Source organism: Pagrus pagrus (genome assembly GCF_965226575.1).
Source record: "Pagrus pagrus genome assembly, chromosome: 6".
Classification (NCBI taxonomy): Eukaryota; Metazoa; Chordata; class Actinopteri; order Spariformes; family Sparidae; genus Pagrus; species Pagrus pagrus.
The window spans coordinates 31,109,182-31,133,284 of record NC_140190.1 but is presented as its reverse complement, the minus strand read 5'-3'; the positions used below and the strand labels follow the sequence as shown (position 1 = coordinate 31,133,284).

General features: G+C 39.0%; 2 protein-coding genes across 6 annotated transcripts in view; one reads left to right on the top strand and one right to left on the bottom strand.

The window, feature by feature from the left end:
- Positions 1-10,664, top strand: part of ghrhrb (growth hormone releasing hormone receptor b) — a 45,832-nt gene extending 35,168 nt beyond the window's left edge. For 2 of the 4 annotated variants that reach the window (XM_084356023.1, XM_084356022.1), the window contains 7 exons: positions 2,535-2,688; positions 2,800-2,860; positions 3,310-3,379; positions 4,561-4,652; positions 4,778-4,907; positions 5,099-5,140; positions 6,665-10,664. In XM_084356023.1, the coding sequence (XP_084212149.1) occupies positions 2,535-2,688; positions 2,800-2,860; positions 3,310-3,379; positions 4,561-4,652; positions 4,778-4,907; positions 5,099-5,140; positions 6,665-6,856 (741 nt within the window). In that variant the 3' untranslated portion in view covers positions 6,857-10,664. The remainder of the gene's footprint in view (positions 1-2,534; positions 2,689-2,799; positions 2,861-3,309; positions 3,380-4,560; positions 4,653-4,777; positions 4,908-5,098; positions 5,141-6,664) is intronic. The other 2 variants (XR_014622830.1, XR_014622831.1) reach the window with 2 other exon arrangements.
- Positions 10,665-12,346: 1,682 nt separating this feature from the next.
- Positions 12,347-24,103, bottom strand: part of adcyap1r1b (adenylate cyclase activating polypeptide 1b (pituitary) receptor type I) — a 29,675-nt gene continuing 17,918 nt past the window's right edge. Inside the window, exons 4-14 of one of the 2 annotated variants that reach the window (XM_084356020.1) lie at positions 22,104-22,217; positions 21,350-21,453; positions 21,158-21,255; positions 20,888-21,020; positions 20,635-20,788; positions 20,486-20,546; positions 20,328-20,397; positions 20,137-20,228; positions 19,054-19,183; positions 18,497-18,538; positions 12,347-17,529 (exon numbers count right to left, since the gene is read on the bottom strand). In XM_084356020.1, the coding sequence (XP_084212146.1) occupies positions 17,128-17,529; positions 18,497-18,538; positions 19,054-19,183; positions 20,137-20,228; positions 20,328-20,397; positions 20,486-20,546; positions 20,635-20,788; positions 20,888-21,020; positions 21,158-21,255; positions 21,350-21,453; positions 22,104-22,217 (1,400 nt within the window). In that variant the 3' untranslated portion in view covers positions 12,347-17,127. The remainder of the gene's footprint in view (positions 17,530-18,496; positions 18,539-19,053; positions 19,184-20,136; positions 20,229-20,327; positions 20,398-20,485; positions 20,547-20,634; positions 20,789-20,887; positions 21,021-21,157; positions 21,256-21,349; positions 21,454-22,103; positions 22,218-24,103) is intronic. The other variant, XM_084356021.1, reaches the window with a different exon arrangement.

The window sequence follows — 24,103 nt, the reverse complement described above, 5'->3', positions numbered from 1 at the left end:
ATTTATATGGCCATGGGAAGATGCATACAGTGTCTCTTAGCCATGCTATCTCTCCACCCCAACTGGCATCTTTTTGGTTTGGTCTTTTTTCAGTGTTTTTTATCAACTGATTATGGGCTGGCCAGACGTCTTTTGTCAATGTCGTTTATCGACTAATTCTGGCTGTCAGTGGACGTTCAGCTCATAGCCAGTATGAACGTCTATTCTCCACTAATTCTGGATGTCAGTGGATGTCTAGATTATGGCCTGACTGGACGTCTTTTCTCAATGTCATTTATCGACTAATTCTGGCTGTCAATGGACGTCCAGATCATGGCCTGGCCCGATGGACATGATATCAACCTGTTTTGGACGTCCACAGACGTTGCCTGCTCAGTGGGCAGGTTCATTGGACCATTTGTAAAACAGAATGTCATCAACCCCACAGCAGTGAGGCTCAAGTCCATGTGGATCCATCCAACATTCCATGTCTGCCCACTGGTTCCAGCTGCCCCACCCCCACCACCGCCTCGAATAATCGATGGGGGCCCAGTTTACACGGTATACTGCCTGCTTCGCTCCCACCGCCGCAGAAGAGGGCTTCAGTACCTGGTCGAATGGAAGGGGTACAGCCCAGTAGAAAGATCATGGGTCTCCGCTCTGCATTCTGGACGCCACCCTTATCAGGGATTTCCACTGCTGCAATCCTGACCAGCCCTCCAAGACCTCTGCGCCTGCTGGAGGTGCACTGCAAGGGACATTATCTCCTCTTCCATCTGAGGTCTCAGACGATTAGGAGGACAAAGAGGACTCTTGCTCTGATGAGGACAGGTCCGAGGTGGAGGAGGAAGAGGCTGGGATGGACTTCTCAGAGGAGAAACTAATTTCCTGTTGCCGACTCTGCCTGTCTCTGACCAACCCGCCTCGCCTGTTCCCCGGTAAACTCACCTGCATTCTGGCCATGAGTGTGAGATTGTCTGCTGCTTCTGAGGAAACTGCTTCACTGCTGTTGGGCAAAAGATTCCCTCTTCCAAGCTCCTGAGTGAGTTTGTCATTCTGCTCCTCTATGGCTTCCTGTGGCTCGGAGACAGTCTCAGCATTGCCACGTTTGTCTTTTGCATACATTGAGATGCATCGAGAACTGTTTTGCATTTGAATTGTTGACTGCTGAATTGTAATCGAATCGTGAGGCCAGTGAAGATTCACATCTCTAAGTAGTACTTAAGTAAAATGGTTAGATACTTGACCTTTACTTGAGTATTTTCCATGTCTTACTTTATACTCTCGCTCCACTTTTAATCAGAGGAAAAAATGGTAGCTATATAAAATATTTACTAGATTCAGTATTTAACTATGTACACATTAATGCATCAATAATCATAATCCATCATAAAAAAATATTGGATTTTATCAAAATACATTTTTCTCAAATGGCCAATTTTAGTTTATTTTTAGTGCTTTAAGTTTATTTTGATGCTAATACCTTTGTACTTTTTCTGAGTTCTGAGAAGTTCTTCTACCAATGTTGGTGTATCCACTGATTGCACCAATTGAATACCAGTGCTCCCATTATCAATTGGAAAAACAACAAAACAAGCTGTCTCACGTAATGTCAGAGTAACTGGGCATTAAGTGCTTTCAAATTTTAATTCCTTTGACCAACGGTCCTGGAAAAGGGTAATCACACACTATTTCAGGACACTTAGTAGGCCACTGCCCGACTGGTGTCTATCTCTGTCTGGCATCAACCTCATGGCTACTGTGACTGTAACAACCTTAATTAGAGCACAATTATGACACACAACCACAGGTGCAGCTACTGTGTGACCAAGCAGAGAATAAGGATTATATATGAAAGGTTGCAAATATTTCAAAGCCTTTGCTCTTGTAAAAAGAATTAGACAAATTCAGCTCAAATACAGAGTTATTAGCATAGCATTGATTAGCTAGTTGCAGCTGATGAAAGCTGCCTTCGACAAAATCCAAAGCCTTCTATTTATTTTGAAAAATCAAAGTTCTTTTTTTTACATTTACATTTAGGGCATTTAGCAGCACATCAGGAGCAATTTGGGGTTCGGTACCTTGCCCAAGGACACTTCGACATGCAGACCAGGGGAATCGAACCAGTGACCTTCTGATAACAAGACGCTGGCTCTACCCCGGAGCCACAGCTGCCCGTGTCATGTCATTTTTTCTTAATCTTTGTTTGAAAAATTATTTTGAGTGGTCAATCTGCCACCATTATTGTAAGCTGCATCTGTAGCCGATTATTCCAGAAAGAAGCTTGATGACACAACAGTAAGTAAGGGGGGAAGGGCTTAACTTTAATTAGAGTAATTATAACCCACACCCACTGCTTCAAATGAGTGTGACCAAGCAGAACATTTCCACCTCTATTTATAATCACCTTCTTTGCCCTCAAACGTATTATCATCACAGACCCCCCTGTGACCCAAAAATTGATGGGAAGGATCATTACCATTAGGATCACTCTAGATAAATGACATCCACAGACTCATCTGATGCTTGTGGCTCTCATTGTTTTTGTCTCACAGACATCCTGTAAATCAGCTGTGGCCTTCTTCCAGTTCAGTATCCTCGCTAACTACTTCTGGCTGCTGGTGGAGGGCATGTACCTGCAGACGCTGCTCGCTCTCACCTTTGTCTTCCAGAAGAAATACTTCTGGTGGTACATACTCATCGGCTGGGGTGGGTGTCCCGCTGATAGCCATTCCTCTCTGTTTACCTTCGTTTTCTGTCTTTCTTCCTCTCTGTCTGAGTCTGTCCTAATGATCAGGTCACTCTGTTTGTGCCTCCCAGGTGTCCCGACAACAATCATAATGGCGTGGATCCTTACTCGCAACTTCTATGATGACAGAGGGTGAGCTGCTGCAGGAGAATATCAGAGAAAATGTCAGGAGTAAGAATCCTAACCCTGTGAGAGAAGTGTCGATCTTGTTGCCGAACTTTCTCTCTTAAATTTATTTCAAAATTATATTTAGTGAACTACTGCACCTCTTTAAGGTTACAATATGTACTAATATCCATGTGTTACATAATGAGATAGTCACCAATTTCTGGAAGTGAGTCACATTAATTGGCTCATAAGCATAGCGTTGCATGTTGAATACATCATGATCATACCATGATAAATGTGAATGTATTACAGGACACTCAGAGGGGATGACAGATAAATAAATTTGCTTCCCCCCTCTCTAACACAGCGTTGTGTCTGGACAGTGAGTTGTCGTGCGCTTCGTGACAAGATCTACAATATTGTTCTTCTGTGACTGGTTTGTTTATCTCATTACTGTCTGCCATGTGTCTCAGGTGCTGGGATGACACAGATGTGGCCTTCATCTGGTGGATCATAAAAGCGCCAATAACTGCGTCACTACTGGTGAGTACAGAGCAGTTAAAGTGGGAGCTAGTGAAGAATTATAAGAGTCCTCAATATTAGATCAGGCTTTTATTGTTGACTCTGCAGCAGCTACTGTAGACACTTACCTGGTGTTTACATTAGAAGCAAAAATAAGTGACGGAAGTTGATTCATTTCCTATTTGGAAGCAGGAAAACTTGGACAGATGGTCGACAAGCTTGTTATTTTTAGCAGGTAACGCCAACAACTAATCAGTGCACTTCCGTCCTTCCCTGCTGGTGTGAATTTGTTGTGTTTGTTTGAGTGAAGGTAGAAACAAGCTTTCTGCTCCCCTAAATGCACATATATCGTCATTATTAGTTATATTATTTATGTGGCTAGCTGTAAGCAGCAAGGAGCTGAATCTTGTTTTGTATCTTATGTGAAGAAATAAGTCAAAAACAACTGGATGTGTTATTCCTGAAGACATTCTAGATGCATTTAAGCAGCTCCATTAGTTCCATTGATTGGAAGAGGGACCCAGGCATTGATCAGTTAAACTAATGGAGCCACTTGGGTACATGTTCTGTATGACGTTAAAGATCCCCTCCACACATGTGTTAAGATACACAAAATTCAATTCTAATGTATGTCGGACAAGGTTTTTGTAATTAGTGAAAAGTGTAATTACCATTAGAATCCTTAAAATAACACTTATTCCTTCTTTTTTTAATTCACAAGTTTAACTGCTGGACACAAGATGTCTGCTACTTCCCTGTAAAGTCCATTCTCAGTGTTTGTGCACTGGAGGTTTTAAGTTTCCTATCACAGTTGTGACAGTTGTGACGATAATTAGACCAGGATTGGCTTCTATTACTATTTGTAATGTCACACATCATGTTTGTATGCCTGCGTCCTAAAATCTGATTTTCACTGAGCTCAAAGAAAAATGTACACTTTGACCAATGGATGTTAAAACAGCCTTCAAGAATCAAACTCTGCACATACACCATTCTACACACTGAAGCTCAAACACAAAACAGTAGGAACAAGAAGAAAATATACTTTTGTCCTAATTTAAAGTAACTCAAAATGCAGAGAATTGTTTTGAGTGAGAGGTTGATTGCCAGTAAAACAAATATAACTGGCTGCAGTTGTAGCACAAAGATTGTGGTATTTGTCTGACATTTTTCTTGACAGCTCGTCATTTGTGTTGATGTAGGTGAACTTCATCATCTTCATCAATGTGATCCGCATTCTGGTCCAGAAGCTGAAATCGCCAGGCGTCGGTGGCAACGACACCAGTCACTTCAAGTGAGAAGAGAATAAATATCCCTCCACACATGATGACACGCACAAACACATAGATGCACACACAAATGATCTGCACACACACAGCGTATGTCTTCTTCATGGGTCTGTTTTGACACTGTGTGCAGGCGGCTGGCCAAGTCCACTCTGCTCCTCATCCCTCTGTTTGGGATGCACTACATGGTTTTTGCCTTCCTGCCAGAAAACACAGGGGCAGAGGCCCGAATCTTCATCGAGCTCGGTCTGGGATCCTTTCAGGTAAAACACACAACACAGACACAAACCTAAGTAAGGCCCTTGTAATCCAAAATGACTATGTTTGACATATATAATCTGTGTTATTCATAAATACATAGTGATCCAGTGTCAGAAAACTTTGCCCAGCATGTACACTATGTTTTTCATATTTAATAATTAACAGTTCTGGTTAATATTTTTCTGCTCTGAAGGGATTCGTTGTGGCGCTGCTCTACTGTTTCCTGAATGGTGAGGTAAGTAAATACTGCTGTATACAACATTGTGTTCAGTATTATAGAATTAATATGATATAATTAGAATTGTTTACATTCATCCCAAAACATTATTATTTTGTTCAATTTCCTTTAATTGTCACGCTGGAGCAGGGAAGGTGAACCCAAATGCATGAGATGGCAGGCAGGAAGTGCAATGGATGAGGTTTTAATCCGGATAACCGCAATACAAGGAAGAGGCATACACAAAGGAACATCAGGGAAACAGGAACAGCAGGATAACAGAAACTAAGCAAAAGACTCGACAATGACTGAACAAAAGACTGGACTTAAATATAAACTTAATAAACGAGGCAATGAGGTGCAGGTGGAGATGAGCGGCAAAACACAGGTGAGGGTAGTGAACGGTAAAATACTTGTAACGGAGGGAACAGGGAAGTGCTAATGGGGGAGAGGAAGTTCAGGTGTGGAGGGAAAGCAGACTGGCGAAGAACTCAGGTAACAGTGCTGGGCTAATTAAGACGGATACAAGACAGGTCCCAGTGAGCAAAAGTGGTCTAGATCACGTCTTTTAGACATCATTTATGGACATCCAAAACGTCTAAAGGACGTCCTCTGGGGAGTCAGAATGAAAGTTTTTTATACGTCTTTTCTGGACGTTGTATAGACGTTTATATATCGTTTATCGACTAATTGTGGCTGTCAGTGGACGTCCAGATCATAGCCAGTATGAACGTCTATTCTCAACTAATTCTGGATGTCAGTGGATGTCTAGATTATAGCCTGACTGGATGTATTTTCTCAACGTCCTTTATCAACTAATTCTGGCTGTCAATGGACGTCCAGATCATGGCCTGGCCCGACGTCCAGTCAGGCCATGATCTAGACATCCACTGACTTCCAGGATTAGAGGAGGAAAAATCAGGCCAGTCAAGAAAACAGGAGGGAAAACAGAACACTGGAAAAACGGTCAAACGTCACCACAAAAAAACCTAGAAAACACACAAACAATAAAACTACACTGACAGAATTCCAGTACAATAGATACTGTATATGTTGACAGTTCAAAGATCATAGAAGTGGTTATGCACGTCTCACCCAATCAATCACACATTGTTCCTTTGTTCCATTTAAGATCTTTTCATAAATAAACTTTTCACACTATAATACTATGATTATGATACTGTCGTCTGACCTGGCAGCAATGAGCTTTCCTAGTTGTCTTTGTAAAAAAAAAGAAATATTGATTTTCATATCATACTGTGATACATTATATCCATTGTCTCTCACAGTTGGGAAATCAGGCTAAACATCTGGGTATGCTTTGGAAAATTGTCATAAATATTATATTGGTATTTAATTGACTGAAATTTGCAAATCCACTATCACAGTTCCTTTTTTAGGTGTGGAAGGCAATAATATAGACCAAAATTTTTTGGTATTCAGAGAGGAACACAATTCATTTGTTGAGCATTTGTTTTCCATGTTGTTACGTTTGGTTTTATTTCTGTGTGTTTATACATGGATTCTGGTGTGTGTGATCAGGTGCAGGCTGAACTGAAGAAGAGGTTCTGGAAGTGGCAGACTCAGAGCTACCTGAGCTACAGTAAACGACGGCGCACGTTGTTCACTGAAAGCAGCACGGTCACTCAGATATCCGTCCTGGACAAATCAAGCCCCAAAGATCAGCCGGTCTCAGAGACACACGCCCTCACACCCAACGTGTCCACTGTCTGAGGAACACTGGACAGTGCTGGTCCTCGTGTTGTGTGTTAATAACCTGCCAGGAGACGTCGTCAACAAGTGATTAAACCACAGAGCCTGATTGTTGAATGTTTAAGGTACCTCTTAACTTAATACGGTACGAATTATCTGCAGAATCCCACACGGGCTGCCTAATTTACAGGAGTTAACTTGAGTCTTTTTTATAAAATCCCACACATCTTTCACAAACTCAAACTTTACCCCACGATATTAATTATTTTCCAACGTACAGGCTTTAGTATTGGCTTGTGTTTATCATAGGCAGGATTTAGCTTAGGGGGCCCTCCTCCACATCTGACTCACAAACACCAAATATTTCTCCCCTTTTACTAAAGCACTGTTATCACGACACACAATGAAAAAACATTAATTTTTTCACATCAGAATTATGATTAGTTTCTTCAGTCACGGCTCCCCTGAGCGCTTCTGTGCACTTCTGTGTCTCAGCTGCTGTGCTTTGTGGCAAAATGTTGTTTTTTGCTCGTATGTTCACTTGCTAAGGGAAAACAGGACAAGTCAGACAACGATATGGAGGAATTTCTTAAAGCGGTGACGTTAATTAGTAGGGAGTCTTCACCATTTTCAGGCTTGGAAAAAAAAATCTGAACAAGTAAAAAAAAAAGTAGGGAGTGAGAAGAACTTGATCCCTCACAGGCTTCCCACCCACAACTTTGACACAGCCAATTATATTTCCTGGACAACCCTGTCTCCTAAAAATTATGTTAGTGTATAAAACTAAATTATTTTCACAGCTATGCTGTGGTGTCAATGTAATTGCTGCCTGGATTTTCTTTGTGTGATTGAAACACCACATTTATCCGCTGCAGATATTTATGATCTTTCTCTAACCTAAACCACGTGCTGCCAGTCCTGAAACATAACCATATAAAAGTTGAACAGTGCTGTTGTCACTGTGTGGCAGTCCCATTATTTGGTACTTGCTGTCTTTTTTAAAACCCTCTGGATTGATTGCAGTAGGTTCAGATCACCTGTGTGCAGGTGTGGTGATTGGCTCCTAATTCATGAGCGAGAGCAGCTTGGGGCATTCCCCTCACAGCCAATCAGGGTGTGATGATGCCTTTTTGTGAAGGCACTCTCAGGTCATTCTGATTGTGATTGTAATTCCTTCCTTGACACTCTGCGGACCTTATCCAAACAGATTGTCAGCCTGAATCTCTGCTCGGTTCAGGCCCTGTTCAGATGTCTTTGCTGTCTTTGTTCTTTTTAGTTTAGAGACGATCCAGAGTCACCATTCATAGGTCACCTGCATCAGGGTTGTGCTTATCTGTGTAACAGGTTTGTTTGCCTTTCAATAGCCTGACGCCTGCAGGTTTCTTTGTTTATCTTAACTGAACCCCATCATACCCAAGCTCCTCTATACACCTTCAGTTTCCTCCTGTTTCATTTCATTGGGGACTTTTGAGGTGGTGACAGAAGTACATATTTCAGATTCATTATTGGCAAAAGAGACATTTTTTTCCTGTTATTATCAAATCATTTGTGGCCTTTGGCATTCCCCATACATATTTATTTTTTGTTGTATATTTTTATTTGTTTTGTGGCTGGTTTTCAGGTATTTTCCTGTCAGTGCTGCCACAGCTGCAAGTGGTGAGTGTATTGCAAGATTGCCTGTTTTGGCAAAAAAAACAAATGAAATGTGTTTATGACTTGCCAGGTATGTTAATGAACAACACCTCCTCATAATGTTGGTAGAAAATGTATTTGCCATCATCACATTTCCCTCAATGTTCTTACTGTTTCAAATTAGTTGTATATGGAAGTAAAGTCTAGGAGACAGGGCTGTGCTGGAACATGCGACCAGGCTGGAGGTGCTGTTAGTAGCAATCAAACCTCTGAGGTTTCTTTCACAAAGACAGACTCTGGCTTTCATCTCACCAAGAGTCAGCCTTTTATTTGTCTAAATTTCACAGAGCTATGTAGTTCATGACTGTCTTGGGTTTGACTAATTTATGTCCTTGGATAAATTCAGACTTTTTTCAAACTATAAAACCAACCACAGGAGAGTATGGGTCCTTTGTTACAGTTTACTTTTATCTTTAAGGAACATTCAGAGTTTAAAAGTAAAAAAAGTTCCAGTAAAATGTCAGTGCAGTGTAGACATGTGGCTGAGATATTGATGCAAGATTCTTGCAGTACCTCTGCTCATTAATCCGTCATGTTGAGGATGGTTTACAAATGACAATGACTGTCACTGCTGCATAGTTCCAACAGCTTGATCCCTAAGTACTCTTTCACTTCTTATTGCTCGCTCAGAAACATTAACAAACCACAATTTTTAAGTAGTTTTTCTCCTTTTTTTTTTTTCCCCTCTTTTTTTCAGTTCCACTGGTCAGCTGGTGTGTCTGATTGTTGCCAATAAACATTGATTTTTCTTATAGATTAGTTCCACCAGTTCATTAGAGTTTAGACGTCCATGTTATTGCTACTGGTCTCTTAAATGGTACAATCACATGACAGAGACACTACTTCTATAATTAGACTTTCTTTGTTTAATAAAACGCGCCCGTGTTACCATCAGTGGCTCTGCACGCAACATGTTGCACAGTGCACTAGCACACATCTGGAGCACTAGACTGTAAAATCTATTTATTTGTCTGATTACTGTTTTTATGTCGTTGTGTGAATGTAAATAGACCTGAGCTAGAGATTACATTTTATGACGACGGAACAGTTCCTCCAACAGATTTATAAACCGTATTGAATGACCTTGTTATTGTATAAAAAGGCCCATAAATGGTAGATAAAAATGGATTGAACTGCTTAAACAGACACGTTGGTATTTATAGATTTAACATATTTTTTGTATTATACATGTTTTATTCTTATATGCTGTAAATCGCAAGATGTGGAGAAAATTGTACTGTAATTTCCCTATTTGTTGGCATAGGTTTAGTGATGCTGATTGCTGTGCTAATGCTAATCAAGAACCTGATTCCTCTGAGAAATAATCTTTGTATCTATGCTTTGATTTTTTTTTTTCTGTGTTTTAACTTGTTAGGCTCAGTACAAATATGTACATGTATTTATGCACAGTATTATTCATGGAAGGAAATATTACTCAGCTACTGACCACTTCAGTGCCTTTATCATGAACTATAACTCTTTCTCTGCAGTTCAGGTGTTTTGAACCTTCAGTAGGTTTGCTCTCAAAATCTGTGTAACAAAATCAACTATTTAGGAGCGTGACACTATACCATGTACTTGAGTCTTTGCTGTGCAGCATAACAGATGTGCTTCTGTGTTGTGTCAGATTCAAGGCGTGATATTCTTGTGCAAAAAAACAAGCTTTCATCCAATTTAAAATTGTGCAGTGAGGAAGTGGAGGTTGATATTAACTGAACATGTGATGTTTTTTGAGAGAAAGCTTTTCATGTTGTGTGTGAACTTTTAGATTACATCCATCTACAGTGTTATTTCTCTGTTGTTTCTTGAAGTGATGTTGGTTTTTCTTTTACAGGTTCCAGTTTACTACATGAATGCCAGTTTCTCATTTGGTGTTTTCTTATTTGGGCTGGGGATGAGCGGTACAGGATAAGGATCATCTATTTATTTCTTATTGTCTACATCCAGTGAAAAGACCAACCCAACAATGTTTGAGTCCATCTCACAAAACTCTCATAATATTTTGATCACTTATGCACTCAGTGGACTGATTTTTTTTTTTTTTTCCTATTCTTTTACCTTAAGTGTTCATCAGAGTTTGGACGTCCATTACTGGGTATCTGCATTTTCTTTAAAATAAAAAATGTGACAACTTTTAGCACTTTTTTAATACTTCTAAAAGGAAAACATAAAACCATTACTGCAGCAAAACAAACTGCTAAACTGGACTACTGTATACACTGTTATTGAGTTTTATTGAATTGGAATAAAACTAACATAACTTGGGCACTCAGCACCTAACCCATTGTTTCTAACCAAAGATGTAAATCTTAAATAATAATAAATCACATAGTATATTTTCATGTTTTAACATTGCTGTGTAAGTCCTGAAAATGGCAGGCCTCTGTAGTTTTTATCAAACGTTCATGTAACAAGAATAAATAGTGCATTTGTTGGGGACTATTTTCTGTGGCGGATAAATACACATTTAATAAATTTTTGTCCAACTGAAGAACCAAATGTGGATTAATCCACCACTGAAACTCATGCTGGATAGAGAGGAATAGTTCTATACAGTATAATGAATGTTTATTTATATTTAACATGTTTCATTTAAGTTGATCAGCTATAAAAAGACTGAGGTCGAGCTAAGCTTGTGTGTTTGATGTGTAGGGTACATGTGTGGTGGGGGTGGGGTGCATATTTCAGGGGGAAAAAATCTGTATGTTAGTGAATGGCAATAGATCAATCATTTTTTGTTCCCATTTGAATTGTGCTATGAATTACACATACAATGTTTGTCAATCTAAAAGATAATTTTTCAGCTCGAGAAAGTTGCAGTTTGACTGTGAGACTTAAAAACATGATTTTAAAGACTTCACACCCAGGTGTATAGTGTTAGTGACATCTTCTCATTTAACGCTCATCAAAACGTGTCACTGAAACCTTGTAGACCTGGTGCTGTATGTCAGCTAGCTCACTAAACTGACTCTCCCTTCACATAAATGCAGCTGTCAGTATGACCAGATTTATTGTGACATCACCTTTTTTAATAGAGAGCCGAAGTCTTCCGGTTTGCCCCATGGGACCTTATTTCAGAAGAACTTTGGTAGTGTGAATGAAGAGAGACAAAAAATGTTGATCTTGAATTGTGTCATGAATCAAATGTTTGTCAATTTAAAAGCTAATTTTTAATTTTGAGACAGTTTGTCATAATTACGGTAAAATAGCATCTAGTTTTGTGTTAAAGCGCTCAGTGAGCTACATCGTCATGTTCAACACACGTCACCAGCACCAACATGGAGCCAACTCTGCACAGAAAAGGTACTAAAAAAGATGAAAATCACAATAAAACTGGCCATAACACAACTGCAGTTAAACGAGAAGACGTCACTAACGACACTGTTGGCTGTGTGGTCTTTATAATTACGGATTTTCACAGTCTGATTTTTCATTAGTTTGATGACAAACTGAGACTTTGTTGACCTGGAAAATGATATTTTAAAATGAAAAACAACGAAAAATTATTTGACTCTCGCCACTGACTAATGTACAATTATTTTCTGAAATAAAGTCCCATGGGCACACTTGAAGGGGTGTGAATTTGCCTCTAAAGAAATAAAAAAAAAATGAATTTAGTCCGCAATATATGTGTAATATGTAAATGTCCTAAATCTTAGAAGGAATAGTAAGAAATGGGGCTGAGAGCTCGAACAGGAAAGGGACGTTGGGAAGTGCTCAGAGATGGATTAACACGTACAATAAAAACATACCTATCACCAACCTTATCCTTTAATCCAGGAGACAGCTCAATATTTTCCACACACAACAACATTGAGCCACAAGTTAAAAACATTTATTGTCGATACTTCCATAATGTACAAAAAACCATTCTAATGTGCACACCGAAACAAGATCAAATGGTGCACTTTGCAGTGACAGAGATCAAATGAACAGAAGAGGAGCAGACAGAAGCAGGCTCGAGTGCTTAAGTTACTTTACATTCAGCCATCAGTACACAAACTGCTGAGCCCCAGGTGTTGTTTTTTGTGTTTTTTTTTACCTCTAACTGATTCACACAAGCGATCAGTAGCCTACAATAAAGCAATTCAATAAAGATGACCACCATTAAAGGCTCAAAAGAAAAAACAGTTGAAACCAGATCACCTTGTCATGCTTTGCAGTAAAATCAATAAGAACAAAAAGAGTACAGCAGTTGTTTATGGCACTTTACTTTTCCTCATGTCAGCAAAGATTAACATTCAAAGGAAAAGTGTTCGATGGGTCCTGATGGGACTGGAGCTACAATTTGACAAATCATTCACAGTTGAAACCCACTATCCGTCTTCTAGCTTATTAATCGCCTCATCCACTCATTATGTTCAAAAAACAAGGACCCAGCTCAGATTCCCTTAATGGCCTGAAAGCTCGACCCTCCCTCATGATTACATCTGCTGGTCAAAATGAGATCAAAACGATTTAACACGCATGCATCAGCCTATTAGAGAGTACAGAGGCATCACAGGAGGCTTTATACTTTTAGCAAACACAATCACCATTAAAAAATAATGAAATAAAAAATGAGAGAACAATCACAGCGCAAGTCTTTAAATGACAGCTATTCACTTTGAACCACAGAAAACTGGTTTTACAAGGTACGACGTTGGCAGCTTGTTTCTGTCTCGCACATTTAAACTGCAGTTTATTTATTTATTCACAAAGGTTGGCTACAGACCTTTCAAACACTTCAACTAACTACATCATAGCTCAAAACAACAGGTTCAAATGAATATTTATTCTTATAATAATAATAATAATAATAGCAACATCTTTGTCTGACATCAACATAGTACTGGCAATAATATAAGGCTCCAACTCCCGTATTAACACTAAAGAAACTCATTTATAAATACATCAACAAAATGAGGCTCTTGACCTGGTGAGATTGTCAAAATATTTCTGATGATCTCAACTGAACATTCAACTGAAGCAGAGCAGAGGTGGAGATTTCTGTCCAGCCCTTTCCCCAAACATCATGCGATGAAACAGGGCCCCCCAATGGCTGCTGTTGGATCTGCACTGTTATTATTTCAGGTTGCACTGAATACAGACACAGCAGAACAACAGGACAACAGTTTCTGGTCAGCCCTTCTTTCCTCTCTTTCTCTCTGGACTAAAAACACATTTTGATTGGTAATTTGCAGGTCAAGAGATGTACAGACATTTAGAGTAAGACTGGACAGAATTTGGTTGAATAGTGAACATTATGACTCGAAAAAGTTGAAAACCATTGATCAAGAGGTCAAAAACAGTCACCTTTTAACCAAGATCCATTGTGAAATGTCATTACTGTTTCTGGCAATTTTGACTCATTGTATTGTATATAAAAGAAATGTTAATAAAATCAAATGCAGTCACTAAAATACTTTTTAGTTATCCTAGTATGTAGACAAAAAGATTATTTTATCAGGTCCATTAAAAATAAAATGGGGGGAAAAAATGGAAATTTGAGCGTCTGCAATTCAATGAAAACTGGTCAAACTCTGTCTACTGGTGAAGATCAAGCTCTGGGGCATTTAATAATGTACCTTGTTTTTTGTCAAAAAAACTGTTCCCCAGAGTCAAGACTGACCTTCAGTCAAAATCGACCTGTAAAAACAGTTTGGCTGCAGTGCTGTCACTGACAACACAGACGCCTTGTCCTCAGTTTTGTGTGTGTTTCATTTTTAAATAATTGATATTTAAAATCAGGCTGTTTAAAAAAGTCTTCCTTGCAATTTGAATAAAGCTTTGATACTGCATTTAGACCGCCGTGTAGTTAGATATCATTTACAGAAAATATAACAGGACAGTTAAATGACTAATGTAAAAAAATATAACTTTAAAAACAAAAGAATTATCTGGAATGTTCACAGCCTTTTTGACAAAGTGTTTCAAAAAAGTTTTTCAGACAAGTAAATAATATAACTGAATACATTAACAAATCATACCTTTTAAAAAGTTACAATATAATGTAAAAACAAACTTAAACCAATCAGCTGGAAAAACATTTTGTCTTTAAATAACAATTATTATTGAACTAAATGTCAGTTTGGGGACTCTGTATAGTGACGTCTTTTTACCTGCAAATTACCAAAAAATAATGCTTATGAAGAGATAAACTCAACATTTAACTATGGTATAATACTGAACTTTTCTATTATTATTAGTCATAAAGTTTATTGTTAAAATAAATTATTCACTCAATTGTTGTTGTTTTGGAGTTTTCCAGTTCAAGTTTGTCTTTAAAGAAATGTTCAGACATTTGTAGTTAGATCAAATTATTCTTCTGTTCTGAAATTCAGTCGGATTAGAGGTAAAATTGTCTCACATTTTGAAGATTATCAAAGAAAAGTCTCTTGTGGTTCAGATTTTATAGTCCTGTGATTTATTTTTTTTCTGCTGTAGAGGAAAATAAAGTATGTGTTGATAAAACATGAAAAGTACAACATATTTATTCTTGATACAGTGTACTGTACATGACATACCGAGTTGATATACTGTAGCACTGCTTGATTAAAACACTAATCTGTCGTATTTTCTGCTCATCCTCAGTAAAGATGAGTTAAAGTAGTTTGAAGGCCTCCAGGTTTAAAACACTGATTTAGTCATAAGCATCATAAAAGCACTTTGTTCAACCCTTTTCTTTACTTTGCAGTTTCGTTTTGAAATGAAAAGACAAATCTCTTTTATTCTTTTAAATCATCAACAGAAGTCAAAATACTTGTTTTGTGCTTAAAGGCACTTTTGGAGACACAAAGTAGAGTCAAACGTTGGGATTCAGAGGATAGTTGAGTCAGACCAAAGGAACAAAAATCTGCTGTGACATCAGTTGCAAAGAGAACTCAGCCTTTGCAAACAGATACGGCCGTGCAAAAATTCAGCGAGCAGTTGATTAATTCATCTTTGGAATGAGAGAATTACCTCAAGTTAAAAGTCTGTCTCTCCAAAGGTAACATCTGTCTCAATGTGCTTGTTTTCATGCATAAAGAGATAAAATGTCACCAGAGAGAATAACTGGAGAAAGACAAAGAGACTACGAGGTTGTACAAGGGATTCGTCTGAAAACACAAAACTCATTGATCAAAATTAAAACGGATTTTTCAGAAACAAATCAGGAGAATTTGTTGGGGATTATGTTTGCGATGGTCTAGACCTTCACTTCGACCAGTACATTGTTCCTGCAGGAGGCTGTTGAAGAGAGAAGCTTCGCCTCCACAACAGCCGGACAGGAAGTTCATGAAGAAAAATAAGACATTTAACATCCAGTTAAACACTGAATTCTCACAGCAAAAGAAAGAAAACACAATATAAGTAAATGCAAATTCATGCAAGCAGTTGAACTCATGATACTTTCATCATGAGTTTTTCATTGACATTTTCTGTACTCACGGCTGTTTGAAACTACAGACTCCTTCTCTTTCCAGTGCTGAGATTTAAAAGAGAGGTTTGTGTTTGTGGTCGTAGTCGGTAAACCTCAGCATCGCGCACATAACTGAAGAAGACCCTCTGAGTCATCATCTCACCCTGGTGTTTGTTTTTTTTCTCAGTTTTTTTGGCATTTCACATAACCATAGAAAATACGTCCTTCTTATAAATACTGCACTTTCACCTGTTGGATCCAGATGAAACGTCTCCTCGACATTCCTCAGTCTTCAATACTCATTATGTTGTTTTACATCAGTCACAGTTTACACAGGAAAAATAATGATTGTGCCAGTAATGAGAAAATAATACTGAGCTTTCGCATGAAGAGTGCTGCAGTTGGCTGTGCTGAATGGGTTTTATACGTCTGGGTCTGACCTTTAGCACAATCAGGAACAGATTTGATGGTGAAAAGTTGTTTTTTTTCAACACTGATTTGATGTAAACCTTTACTTTATAAATTGTTTTCAACATTTAACAAAACTGCACTTTTAAGGTATTTTCTGTACATCAGAGAGGGTCAGACTCGAAGCAGCAGAGGCTGAGATATCATGAATTTAGTCCAAACTCTCTTTTCAATATATCCTCCTCGCCATGACTTTAGTTTGTAACGCAACCTGTGCAACTACTAAAAAAAAGCAGCCAAACAAGACAGTATAACTGCTTTTAGCTAACTGATCTTCTCGTGTAAAATCAGTGGGCTTCCCCTTTAAGGTATTTACATTGCCCAGTGTTCTTTTATTAAAATAAACCATTTCAAATGGCACAGCAGCTGTGATGTCTGAGTGAAGTTATAATCTAAAATACAGTTTGAGGGTGAAAGTCGAGGACAAATGTAAAACCCTCCTCAGACTGGAATGATCTCTGTGAGAGGACGCACTGTAGAGCTCTCTGGTCCCTCTGTGCTGCACTGTAGCACCACACAACTTTAAACACTAACACAATATGTACAGAGAGATGACCATGCTTCCTTCTGCATGTCACAGCCCAACGAGACACTAGATATACAGGAGAATCCAGCTCGTGCCCTTTTGAAGATGACAGGCTGCTCAGGAACAGGAGGACTACGGTTGTTTTTCCCCTTCAGCTGCACCTGAACCAGGACACGAGGAGATTCATTATTTGGCACCTGACATTCAGGATCAGGGTGGAGCAGGTCAGACTAAAGGCTGTTCTGGGTCGGTGGAGTTGAGCTGGGTTTCCATCATGGTGTCGTCTGGATATGGGTTGGGGTACGGGTTGAGGAAGGGGTTGGTGAGACTGGTCATGGGGACGAGGGTGGGTGTGGCAGGTTTGGCGGCGTCAGGTCCGGAGGCGGCAGCGTCGTTGGCGGACGTGGTGTCCCCGCCGGCGCCGCTCAAGTGGCCGGGGTCTCGGCCTGCAGGCTGGACATGCGGATCTGCGAGCTGCTCTTGCTGAGGATGGACAGCTGCGTCCCCCCGTTCACCCCACTGCTCGCCAGCGAAGGATGCCGGTGCTTCAGGTCCACAGCAAAGTACCTGTTCACCGTCCAGCTGCGCCATTTCCTCTTGATCTCCGATTGCACCTTGAGGGATATACTTCACAAGGTCATTATTAATGGACCTCGCTGGAAAGAGACAAGCTCACTGTCCCTCAGTCTCACTCTACTTCTGTCTGTGCTGTGTTTAAGGCTCATTGTTTTACATTTTTACTGATTTTCACTGAAAAATACTCTTGAAAGGAAAAAATTGGTTTAAACCAATTTTCAGCTTAATTCAGTGCTTAACATCTTTTGTATTTATTGTTCCAAGATTCTGTGCTAAGAAAATAGTTAATTTAATAAAAAAATGAGGAAATGAAAAGGGTGAGAAAATGCACACGAGCTGCTAGCTATGTGCCAGAAAGCAAAACAGCGAATCTACAAACAAGTTTTATCAAACAATCACAGAAAGATTACTATGGAAGCCCTAAGAGGCCAAGTGAGAATCCAATTTCAAATTTTCGGCTTTTTTTTCCATCTGTGAAAATGGGAGGAAAAAAAAGCTCCGACAGAAACATGATCCTGAAACTTTTTGCTTTCACAGAAGTTTATATAAAACAAAAAAACAACACACGCGTAAAATGACGCTAATTTTACATAGCTTGCTAACACACAATAAATGTATCTTGTGTTTAGTACATGGAGCAATTTAAACTCACATTATATAAAACAGGATGCTGTTAGTCCCGTTTAGAACATGTGGTCTCTTGTGGTCAAAATGAGAAACACTTAGAAAAGTGGTCCTGACAACAAAAATCCTGTCCAACCTTTTAATGTAAAATATTTTCCCAGATTAGAAATAGAAAATCTTGAAAAACTCTTTCTTCTCACTCGCCTCTCGGGGTTTCTGTAGATTCCAGATGTTTTTTTAAATTGTGAGCCAATCCATCTGATACTTTCTCACTAGATACTTCTCTCCTTATGCATGTGTTGTTGATCAGTAATGTTATGTTTGTTTAATCATTAGATTGTGCATTCTGAAACCTGGTATAATGGTGTCAGTTATAGTTTTAAAGGAGCTTTACCTCTCCGTTCAGGAAGCAGTAGAGGACGGCCACCACAAAGCCCTGAAGAGACACACAGGGTCAAAGATGAGACAAAAACATGTGAACTGTACAAACAGCTGTTTTATGAAATTAAACACAAATAATGAAGTAAATAATGTACGTATAGTTTTCATTTCTTGAAGTAAAATCATCTGGAGTTTTGGTTTCAATATTGATGTGTTAAAATTTTACTTGTTTGACTTAATTAAATTGCATTTAGCTGCAAGTTGATGGTTTGAAAGCCTTCCCCTTGGTCTTTAGCTTGTTATTTTTGAAGTCGAGTCTCAAATTACTGGAGTCAAAGTCAAGGAGCAGATGCAAAATTTTAAATCTCTGACTGCTGACAATTTAAATTACATGAAAAAAAAAATATTTCAAAACTGTAACTCTTGAAAATTGTTTTCCTTTTCAACTTTGAAATATAATCTATTTTTACAGCAGTCAGGTTTGAAGCTGTCCTTTTTGTGATGTTCATCCAACCTCAAATTTACAGTTGTATTCTCATCAAGTCCAAACCGTAATGGAGGAACAGTCACCTGAAAGGATCCGAGTCCGAGTTCAAACACCAGACGCTCCTTCTTGCTGACATTCTCAGGGGAGAAGGCGAACACAGTGTAGTGGATCCCAAACAGAGGAATCAGCAGCAGAGTGGAGCGGGCCAACCTTCTGCAAAACAACACACACACCCACACACACACAGATTATGATGAGATGACTGGACTACAGTATGTCATTTCTTCTAGACTGCTTGTTAATTTAATTCATACCTTACAGATACAGATTCTTAAAACTTCTAAAAAGTGATGCAAAATTAACGACATTACTTTTATCATTAGCTGCTTTAACACGGATCCTAATATTCCACTAATAAGCCCAAAAATATCCTAATCAGAATAAAAACGCCCCATGTAACGACCCAAATCAAGAAACTGGCCTGAATTTACAGACATTTTGTGCTGAATTTTAGATTTTGTTGTCATGTTTTACAACTGTTGGATGTGTAAATGTACTGAAAGAGCAAAGACATATAAAATCACAATAGTTTTAAAAGAACATTTGGCATAGTGGGCTCCCCATGAGACAGAACAAACCATATTCCATTTAAAAAACTTTTCGGTGCCTGTGCATTGTTGTACAGATTCTTTGGTGGGTGGGACCATTTTGCAAAAGTTATATTTTGATTAAATGCTTTGGGGCAGGAACCAAACATTTATCTGATCACTTTATAGATTCCACTTAACTTTTTAAAGGTAAGCTAAATAATTGGAATGATTTCAATCATGTCAATATTGTTTAGCAACAGCTGAGTACTGTGTAAAGCAATCACACTGCAACTTTAGGAGAGTAATCATTAAGTAGTGAAGGTTTACTTTGTCAGATTGACCTTCCACCACTGACTATAACAAACCAATCAAATGTCATGTAGTTTAAATGCAGTCCTTTTAACGAGTGCAGAGGACTCCTTAAAAGGACAGAATATTAAAAGCAATTCAAAACAGTGAACAGTGAAGTAATACAGACATTTTGTATGATTGCTCTAAAGTTCATCTTGGAATTATCAGCAGCTAATGAAATGTTCTGCTTTAATGTCAGGCAGAATGAAAAGTGAAATGACTCACAGGTAAATACTGGATTCATTTCCACCGATATCTGGGGACTGTAACTTCTGGACGAGGATGATGATGATGCCAATGAAGAGAACAAAGTTGATCTGTAGAAGAAATATTGATGTTACAAAAACTAATAAATATCACTGGTAATGTAAGGATTGTTTTAATGTTGTCATTACTCAAACAGAGTGATACCGCACCATGATTGAAGCGAGCACAGGTCCCTTGATCACCCACCAGATGGCAGCGTTGTCGTTCATATCCCAACAGCTGAGAGCACAGAAAGATAAAATGAGACATTCAGAGGTCGATCAGACAAACTTCAAGACGAAATTCAACTGTGTTCTTCATCACCTACCCGACATCATCAAAGTGCAGCCTCAGCACCGCCCAGATGGTCACACACACTGTGGGGGTTCCTGATGTAAAACATGACACAATCATTAACAAAGATGCGTCCAAGGTTGGGATTTTAAGTGCGTGTGTGTGATGTGGTTGACATCTCACCCCAGCCAATGATGATGTACCAGTAGAAGTATCTCTTTTCAGGGAAGAAGGTTTCCACCAGTAAAGTGAAGAGGTACAGACCCTCGATGAAGAGCCAGAAGTAGTTAGAGAGGACGCAGTAATGGAAGAAGATCATCACTGCTCGACACTCCACCTTCAAGGAGAGAAGACACAGAGGGAGAACGTGAACGAAGCCAGAAAGAAGAGAAAAGAGAGAGAAATGTGTGTGTGTGTGTGTGTGTGTGTTCCTCACAGTGTGTATGAAGCAGTGCTCGCTGTCCTCTTTGGCATAGAGCACGCCATCTTTGATAAAGACTGAAATAGCTCTCAGGATGAACGACACAAACAGGTTCATGTGGATGAAGTTCCTGGTACAGTGCAGCTTCCTGTGCGGAGAAACACACATGAGCATACTGAACATCACATCATCGTTTATTTAAAAAAGCACAGCATGCAGAGGAACACCCTGACATGTCTGTACTATCACATCCTTGCCCGTTTTATTGTTTATGTGACACCTCACCTGAACCTGCACAGGATGACCATGGCCATGGTGAGGGAGACCAAAGAGGTGCTGTAGCCCACCGTGTACAGAGCCTTCACCGACGCAAAGTATGTGTCCTGAAAACACAAGAACAACAAAAACTGAACATACTAAGCGTCTCACCGAAAAACCTTGAACCTCACTCGGATGCAGACGCAGTGATGAACTAACCGTATGGTTGCTGCCTGTTTCGTCATACAGGCAGGCGTCGATGTAATGAGGGAAGGTCTCAGACCAGCCGAACATGGTGCAGTTTCGACTCACCGTCCCCAGCTCTGTAGACACAGGACACTTTCATTTGATTATGGCGGACACAGACTCATTTCTAGAGAGAAATCAGGAAGCCAAGCAGACTCTAACATTAATTATTTCAGTTAGAGGTGTTTTATTTGATCAAAAAATGTAAAGGTAGGAGCACTTCCTGGACTTCCTGGATAGTGATGCATGTAGACATAAAAGTCAGAAGAAAAGACCAAGACACTCTGTTTATTGTCACAGGGTCATGTTTTGGCATCAAGCCTTCATCAAGGAGTCCAAAAGACAGCTGCCAAAACGTGTCAGCCTAACATGACCGTGACAATCAAGACCTTCTTTTTTTCTTGTGATTTGTGTTTTATTTTATATTTGATTAGACTTGATTGAATTAAAGGGGACTGTTGGGCCTTGGTGGAGGTATACACTCTACAGTGTCATTCTACTTCTAACTTTAACCTTAAAATGACTGAAAAAATGTCCCCAAAAAGTTGAGACTTGAGTCAGTTTCAACTGAAATTGCGCACACACACACACACACACACACACACACACACACACACACACACACACACACACACACACACACACACACACACACACACACACGCAGTACAATTGCCACACATCAACAAGACATGTAAGCAGATTTTAAAAGTCCTTCATCACTGACCATAGTCTTCTTCACTCATGAACTGAGAGAAGAGTTCGGGACATTTGACTTCGACCACCTCACCGATCCTGGCGGGCTGCCAACACGTCAGGTTGTCCCACATCCATGGACAGCCTGAGGACAGACAGGAAGACATAGTGAGTCAGACATTCATTAAAAAAAAAGAAGAAAAAGACTCACACACACACACACACACACACACACACACACACACACACCTGTAACTCATTGAATATTAATTCAAAATCACAGTTTCTTGATATTCTCATACAGAGCTGAGATGTCAGTATGAACAATTATCTTTTATTTTATTTCACATCTTATTTTGGAAGTAATTCAATTGGTAACACTTATTACAGTAAACACATTAACTATTAACTAGCTGCTTATTACCATGCATTTTTAGTAGCATATTCACTCTCTATTAGTTATTAAAAAGCACTTATTAATGCCTTATTCTCCATGACATTACTACCAGAATTATGTTCCCCATTCTAAATTGAGGTCTTGCTCATAACTAATTCACTAGTAGAACCTGTGCGGGTTAATAAGTGTCAAACTACTAGTGAATAAGTTATGAGCACGACCTTGCTTTAGAATGGGGAACATATTCTGGGCTGGAAGAGTTGATTCAGAGGGAATTCTGACTTATTAACATATTAATATCTGTCCTGGGTGATTCAATCACAAGTGGACAGCTCTAAGTCCGTCAGTTCACACCTGACGTTCTACTTGTGATCACGTCACTTCCTAATGCTAAACATTAAGTTGTCCGATTAATCATTCAAGAAATGCCACACAAAGACTAATGAAAGTTTCTCTAAAATATCTCAAATATGATGGTGATGAATTTTCACTGAAATGGGTCTGATCCACTTGTGACCTCCTGATAAGCAAATGGGTGGGAGCAGAATCAGGCGAGCCAGCTTGCGTCACATAGTTGCTCCTGTGTAATGTAGTTAAGTTACAGCTATCTTGTGGGAACCTGACTAGAAGAGGGAACACCGACCACAGTCCACACTAGAGCAGCAACGACTAGTTGATTAATCCATTAGTGGATCAAAAGAAAGTTAATTTCCAACTATTTTGTTATTTGTTTCAGTCATTTTTCAAGCAAACATTAAATGCTACTTCCAGCTACTTAATTGTGAGGATTTGCTGCTTTTTTGTCTTTTATGTCAGTAAATGAACAGTCTTTGGGTTTTGGACTGTTGGTTGGACAAAAGAAGCTATGTGCATGTTCAAGTTAATAAATAAAACAACATTTGACAAACCCACAAGAAGTTTTTCAGCTGCAAAAAGTAATGATGACCTTCAAAAGTATTGGATAGATGGGTAAAGTCTATTGACGGCTGGAAAAAACATTTTCATTGAGCTAAACAACATATTGAATTCCTTTTAGTTCTCTCTCTTTTATCCTCAGAGGCAGTAAATATCTTCCATATAATCATGAAGTTACTGTATAAAGATGAGGTAGGATCAAGCATTTTATTTATCTATGTAATACTTTTTTCTTGAATGTTGTGTTATGTATTTAGATTGTTGATAAAGGTTGTGATAATATATGTGCTTGTATTAGGATGTAGGATGTATTGTTTTAGTGTGATTTTGGTGTTGTGTTGGTTTTTGTGTTTATTGTTGTTGTTGTTGGTTCTCTGATGACTTATGTCACATCTCTGTTAATAAAAAAAAAAAAGGAAGCCATTTGAAGACGTCACTGTGGGCTCTGGGAAATTGTGATGAGAATTTGATGAGAGTACCAGCCCACTACGGGAACTATTTTCAACCAAGGGTCAGTGCAGCAATGCTTTCCCTCCATAACATGCAGTTTGTCTTGAAACAACAAGGGAAAAAGAAGACAGATGACGTTCTGTGCTACTGTTTGAAGCTTTTACACATTCTTTCTGTTTCACTGGGGCCTTCTGATGATGTGTACATAGTACAGGAGTCATTTAACTCCTTGTAACTCTGTTTTTAGAGGACAACTCCGTACCAAACAA